Source organism: Chiloscyllium plagiosum, chromosome 16 (assembly GCF_004010195.1).
Source record: "Chiloscyllium plagiosum isolate BGI_BamShark_2017 chromosome 16, ASM401019v2, whole genome shotgun sequence".
Lineage (NCBI taxonomy): Eukaryota > Metazoa > Chordata > Chondrichthyes > Orectolobiformes > Hemiscylliidae > Chiloscyllium > Chiloscyllium plagiosum.
The window spans coordinates 39963866-39971421 of record NC_057725.1 but is presented as its reverse complement, the minus strand read 5'-3'; the positions used below and the strand labels follow the sequence as shown (position 1 = coordinate 39971421).

Genomic DNA, 7556 nt, shown 5'->3' with positions numbered 1-7556 from the left:
ATGTTATTGCCAAAATCTAAAGCATATCTGTTTAAAACCCTACGCACACGATGCACCTTTATTATCAATTCATCAAATCATTCATGCAACCAATTGTATTTTTTTCCCTTTGTTTTCATCATTTAAAATGCCTTCAGAATAATGCCTGACACAAAAAAAGTGTTTTTTGAATAAAGCAACATAAATTTGGATTGTATATGTTTAATATTGCACAACCAAAGCTCCTCCTTTTGTACTTTTACATGATCATACGTAAAAAGTAAAATGTAGGTTACATCTGTGGCATTAGTATGTATTTACAGGTAATTGGTCACAAGCAAAGATCAAACACCTTTTAGTAGTATGAAATTAGTTTCCATAAAAGTGTAAAACTGTAGTCCCAAATATGTTCATCTCTTTAATGTGTGCACTAGAATATAATATTCTATCACTTAGATTTCCCAGGTGTTAAAATACATGCAGAAATAACTTTTTAATGCATGCTCCACATTTTCGGGTCTACAGTTTAAAGTACCTTAATATCAAGAACCTGATTTGTTTAGTCCAAACTGTACACAATTAACAGACAGTGATAATTTACACTCTAAAGCTGCAATATATCATCAGACGTTTATGCAAACTTTAGCAAAACCATTTAACAGGAAATGTATGTGTCCAGTAAAGTTGATGAACTAATTAGGAATAAAGAATCCATATCTTTAAACTGGAAATCAGTAGTACAGTAATTATTATTCTGACTCATACCTCCAACTCGAATACAGTTTTGCAAAGATACTATTTTCTTTCAAATAAGTGCGCTGCATCTAATAGACCTGAGCAGTGACAAAATAAATTAGAACAGTATACAAGCAAAGATTGGAGATAAATTAATACTCAACTTCTTAGACTAGTTTGCAGTGCAAAAACTTTGCTTCATTAGCTTATTTTCAACTAGTACTCTGAATGTTTGAAAAATTCATGACGTTTACAACAATATATTGCAGCTTTAAAAATGTTTAAAAGCTACACAGGGCCTGTAAGTGATACAGTCTGTGTATTATATACAGTACAATTATTGTTAGAAATAGGCAGAACTGCAGCCCTTACATTATTTTCAATTATTTCTTTATTGATGTTCATCAAGCCCTGGTGATTCACCACGTTGTATTCTAGATGCTAATCTGATTGCTTCCTCCAATGATTGCTGCTCGCCAAGCTATAAGAAAACATAATTATAATAATTTTTATAATGTAATATTTCCTTTTTGATAAAACTCCATTTGTCAATTCAAAACAATGTGCCACTGATCATTAGACATTGTCAGTCAAAACACCGAGAAAAGCTCAAATTATATTGTGACAATGCTGCTCCTTCAGCAAGGTTATGTTGTCCTTGAGTTTTTTTTCAAGAGGGGATGTAAAAGGCAAAGGTTCCAATTTGTCTGGGAGTAGGGACTTTGCTCATGGCTAAGATATATTGACTAAGGCAACAATCAAGGAAAAGGCTTTTAGGTTTTTTTAAAAAAAACACTTATACAATGAAAGGGGAGTGGCCAGTTCAGGCTTGTTTCTGGCTTCATTTGGTTTTAGCAAACAGTCTGTTCAAAGATCCTGGTCAAAGAAAGCTGCTGGGAAAAAATGATTCCCTGATTCAACATATGTCCCAGGTTGATTCCCTCTGCCATCTCTCTAATATCTCTCCCGTAACCACCGGTGTTTGAATTTACCTTTTTGCCAAGGAGTATGTTTATGAGGATGTTGCAGGAAATTGGAACAGTACTTTGTTAAGTTGTGGGGGAATATCGTGTCAGTCGAGCTTTCAAATCATTGTTATTCTAAATTCTGTGTTCTTTTGTTTGTTTTTCATTTGGTGGTGGGTAAATGAATTCTGTTTTACTTGAAGCCAAGTGGTTTGACCAGCTGCATCACTCCTGCGATATCCACCTTACATCTGCCTAAAACAACTAGAAAAGTTAGGGTCTGGGCTACCATCTTCAAGTGTTTTGAGGGGGTCTGGACTGGTCCATAACAGTATGAATAGTCAAGTTAGCTACATGGAAACAGGAAATAGAGACAAGAGCAGGCCATTCGTCCCTATGAGCCTGCTCTGCCAATCAATATGATCATGGCTGATCATCCAATTCAGTGCCCTATTCCCACTTTCTCGCCATACCTTTTGGTCCTTTTTGTCTTAAGAAGTATATCGAACTCCTTCTTGAAAATATTCAATGTTTTGGCCTCAGCTGCTTTCTGTGGCAGAGAATTCCAAAAGCTCACCATTCTCTCGGTGAAAAAAGATTTCCTCAGCTCAGCCTTAAAATGTGACATTTGATTTTGGATTCCCTGGTCTTCAGGAGAATTTAACCTGTCTCGACCTGTTAGAATTTTATAGGATTTGATAAATTTCTCCTCATTCTTCTCAACTCTAGTGAATTTAGTCCTAACCGATCCAGTCTGCCTTCATATATCAGTCCCACCATCCTAGGAATCAACCTGGTAAATCTTTGTTGCACTTCCATAGTCAGAACCCTTCCTCGGGTAAGGAGACCAAAGCTGCACACAGTACTCCTGCTGTGGTCTCACCAAGGCTCTGTACAACTGCAGCAAGACATTACTGCTCCTGTACTCAAATCCTCTCACTATGAAGGCTAACGTATCATTTGTTTTCTTCACCCCCTGCTGCATGCTAACTTTCAGTGACTTCAGCAAAGGCACCCAAGTCTCATCGCACCTTCCACTTTATCAATCTATTGCCATTCAGATAATAATCTGCTTTCCTGATTTTGCTAATGAAGTGGATAATCCCACATTTATCCACATTAGACTTTGTCTGCCATGCATTTGTCCACTCACTCAACTTCTCCAGATCACCCTGTAGCAACTCTGTATCATCCTCTCAGTTGATCCTCCAGCCAGCTTTCTATCATCTGCAAACCTGGTGACATTATATTTAAATCCCTCATTTGAACCATTAATATATATATTGTGAATAGCTGGGGTTCAAGCACTGATCCATGTGGTACCACTCAGAAAAAGACAGAAAATTTGTTTTGTTTCCTATCTGTCAAACAACTCTCTACCCAGGTCAGTACACAAATCCAAATCCCATGCTTTAGTTTTACATGCTAATCTCTGACATAGGACCTTCTCGAAAGCCTTCTGCAAGTTCAGGCAGGAACAACAGCGTAGTGTTTTAAATATTAGAAAATGTCTATGTATTTTAGAAGCTTCATAAAAAGTCAAGTCAGGTGCAAAGGTACAGGTGTTGAATTTAAGGGTTGAAATAATCCATTGCAACTTCAAACATCTCCACAAATCCTGCACATCGTTTTACAAAGGGTTTTCCATGTAGAAGATCACGAGTTACTGTCTTTCTAATTTCAATAACTATTTAGCTAATTGGACATTTTACTCAGGAGATGTAATAGAGATTGTTGATCTAACGCATCCTACAACACGGTTGGATCATTACCTGCTTACAGTCATCTCTCTACAGACAGATCAGTTCAAGAAGATTCCAAATTAATTTTATGGTACGATCCATACCTGCAAAGTCTCTCACCTTTGCTCTTTTGTTACATACCTTCCTTCAGCCAGAACAAGTACAATGTAAACAAAAAGAAGCCAATACAGTAGCCGTCAAAGGAACCACCACAACTTCATACCTATATAAAGCACATATAACCCACTGCAAAATATAAAAGAAAGCTGGACCAACCACCATTCTCAGAGATAACAAACAATGTTATTTTATCACAGCAAACTGAAACACTTTAGAAAACAAAACCAGCTGATTTGATATTCTGTACTGTTTGGAGACAAAGCAATGAGATCTAAAGTTTTACACTGATGATCGAACAAATTGTCTGGTGGCAGAGCACAAATTTCAGCTTAAACTTGGCAGTTGCCTGTTGGTAATTGTGTAGTCTAAAGGACAGCTAATACACAGAAACTAATTATCTATTGTCACAAAAGCTGCTCCAAGGACCAAACAAAAGGTAGCTACCCAACTAAACAGAGTTTGAACATATCTCCTTTCTATTACTTAGCTGCAATCAGTTTTTACTGATTGTCCTTGTAAGAATACTGAAGGTGAATTCCAATTTTATCCTTATTCTGCATTTTTATTGCATCATCAGTGGTGAAAACAACAGCCACAAGTGCGAGTTTATTAATTTTTTACTCTAGAAACATACCTAAATTGACAGGTTTCCATCCCATTTTATGTTGATTGTTTGTAACAAAATATTTAAGTACAATTTTGAAAACATTTTGCTATGTTAATTTTTTAACAAACAATAGACAAAATGAAGATCAACAGTAATTTATCTTTGCAAGACCTTGCACAACTTATGACATTAATACCTCCTTAGGAGGAATTAGAGATCTGAATAAATGCTATCATGCCAGTCATATCCACATCCTCATTATGGATTATAAAAGTGTGCAGTGAGATTAAACCATAAAAGCAAAAATTTGAAAAATACAGATGAAATAAAAGTTCTGAATTTCAAGTATTTCATACTAAGCAGCCACTGATAATTTAGTATCTTGTTGATGATAAAGGAAGGGAACTCATGGGATTGAACGCAAGTTGAGTTGTACATGAATCACAACATGTGATTAATAGAATGAACGGTGTTGCTCTCTCTTTCTCCTTTGATGGGTCCAACACTGTGGAATAACATGTCAACATGATTCAAGCTTTTTAAAAAGATATGAGAAAAAAGTGAGAGAGGAAAATTTACTATTTTAAATAGGTGGAGCAATAACCAAGTTAGGGAATTTTGATGGAACCACTGCCACTCTGGCAGAAGAACTTTGGTGGAAACCCACTTTACTATATCAGTGAAGTTATTGCCAAACTAGCAGCTGAGAGTGGAGAAAGCACTTGGAAACTTCACTCTCTACTCTGATTTAGTTTGAACACTTCACTTCCCTAAATACATCTTGGGATTTCTATTATAATAAAGAACTGTACATCACTAAAGCAGATAGAATCATCGAGTCATAAAGATGTACAGCATGGAAACAAACCCTTCGGTCCAATTTATCCATGCCGACCAGATATCACAGCACTTGGCCCGTTATCCCTCTCAAACTTTCCTATTCATATACCCATCCAGATGCCTTTTAAATGTTGTAATTGTACTAGACTTCACCACTTCCTCTGGCAGCTCTTTCCATACGTGCACCACCCTTTGCTTGAAAAAGTTGCCCCTTAGGCCCCTTTTAAATCTTTCCCCTCTCATCCTAAATCTATGCCCTCTAATTCTGGACTCCCCCACCACAAGGAAAAGACCTAGTCTCTTTTCCCTATCCATACCCCTCATGATTTTCTAAACCTCTATAAGGTCACCCCTCAGCCTCTGATGTTCCAGGGAAAACAGCCCCAGCCTATTCAGCCCCTCCCTGTAGCTCAAACCCTCCAACCCCAGCAACATCTTTGTAAATCTTTTCTGAACCCTTTCAAGTCTCACAACATCCTTCCAATAGGAGGGACACCAGAACTGCACACAATATTCCAAAAGTGGCCTAATCAATGTCTTGTACAACCTCAACATGATTTGATTTGTGAATTTGCTGATTTTGTATGTAAAAGGTATCAAACTAATCATGAATAAATGATCACTAATTTCTTCAGAGAACTGAATTTTGATTTTTGTTTCTCAATTCCAGCACATAATTACATATCTTGAATCGCTGTAATGCTGTAGGAAAAAACCTCGGCAGCATTATCAGATTACAGTAGTTCTTTGATTTGAAAGGAACATAAACAATAAACGTAAAGCATATCAAACTTTATTAGTGCATAATATGCAATAAATGCAGTAATTTTACCCTTCCACCAGGGTCACAATGCTGGCAAGATTCCAATGTGAAAGAAGCAACAAGGTTTTAAAGATACAAGAACAAAGTTAAAGGTGGATGAGAAGAGACAAAATTATAAGAAACTCTGACAAACACTGGATTTTGAAATCAGTCATTAAGAATGCTTAGCACACAAAGATCTCTAGTATAATACAAAACTGTCAGGTCGTTTTGTTTTTTAGACAAGATTTTTCAATTTCATTCTGAAAAAAAAATCATCAAAGCATTTACTTTTTATATTAAGTTAGAATGATGAAAACCCACCTGCACTGCAATTTGAGTGCCATTTGCCGTAGCCAGTAATGTTACAGGTCGTGCTCCTCCAGTTACTAAATGATGCTCATGATTCTGTTGGGTAACAATTTTTTCCACTTCAACAGATGCAGCTTGTAATGCAGCTATAGTAGCCTCACCTCTCATCTCACAATCTGGTGTCACTATAGCCACCTTTAGAAAAACAAGTGTTTTTAATCTTTTTTTTAAATGCTTTCAATTCACAAAGCACATAATCTCTTCATTCCATTTCATAAATTTGGTTTAATTATTAATTTTAGAAGATTATTTTGAATAATGCCGTCAACTGGTCATGGTATTTCAACAGAAATTTAATTCATGTATAACTGGCCTGCCAAATACAGCTGTCAGTCATTGATGCCTTGTTATCCAGACATCTGATCTAGTGATTGGAAAACATTTTGCTTTTGTTAGCTATTATTGCTACAATGAAAAATAAACAGATGTTATTGACTTAAGTGTCGTTTATGTCAGTGACAGAGTTAATAAATCTGTTTCACAACAGCGAACAAGGACAGTCTGTGTTTAAAGTTTTTTTGAAAAAAAACAAAAGTAGGTAAGCTCCTAGTATATGATTTTGAAATTCCAAAATTCCTCAGTTTTGCACTGCTTTCATTCACTCAAGTTTTCAATTAAGTCCTCATGACCACAAAACAAACAAAGGCTTAATAATTTGTAAAATGAAGAGGCCCTGTTACGGTTTCATAGTCTTGCTAGGGAACTAGTCTGACAGCCTTTTTAAACGTAAAGAATATGTGAAACAAGAACAACTTGGGAAGGCTTGAGAAAGAAAAGAAATGAAGAGTTCTTAGGTAAGCAGGAATGTGGAGTTAAGGACATGATCAGATCAATCATGATCTTTCTGAATATATAGCAGGTTCAAGGGGCCAAATATGTCTGCTTCTACTTTAGGAAAGTCTAATGGCAGAGCTAGGTTCGACTGAAAAGGAGGATTAAATTTGAGACTGGACCAAATTGGCAAGAGCAGTATAAAGTTCCGAAGTGGGAAATGCCAGCACACCTAAACCAAAGGCTGAACCAAGAATGACACTGGCATGCAACCTAAAGACTAAATAAGAATAAAGAACAAAACAAAAATTTTTGAATTTATATTGTACCTTTCATAATCTCAGAACATCTCAAAACATTTTAAAATCAATAAAAGAGATTCATCAGCATGAAATGAATGTAACCTGAAATTGTCAATTCAGAGAATGATGGGGTGTCATGATGCCACTGAACTTGCCACTGCTCAAGTCTATATTCCATATTTTTAAGTCTATTCAACATATAATCTCAAATAAATTTCTTTTTAACTTTATTTTGTTGACAATAAATAATGCAACAAGTAGATGGGGAAAATCGATTAAATATTTTGCATACTGCTCAAGCTGAATTGTGAGCACATTCAA

The 7556-nt window shown here is 36.0% G+C and overlaps 1 protein-coding gene across 9 annotated transcripts in view; it reads right to left on the bottom strand.

The window, feature by feature from the left end:
* Positions 1-6: 6 nt before the first annotated feature.
* Positions 7-7556, bottom strand: part of LOC122557816 (zinc finger protein 143-like) — a 98010-nt gene continuing 90460 nt past the window's right edge. For all 9 annotated transcript variants that reach the window (XM_043705894.1, XM_043705891.1, XM_043705892.1 and 6 more), the window contains 2 exons: positions 6115-6297; positions 7-1195 (listed from right to left, as the gene is read on the bottom strand). In XM_043705894.1, the coding sequence (XP_043561829.1) occupies positions 1106-1195; positions 6115-6297 (273 nt within the window). In that variant the 3' untranslated portion in view covers positions 7-1105. The remainder of the gene's footprint in view (positions 1196-6114; positions 6298-7556) is intronic.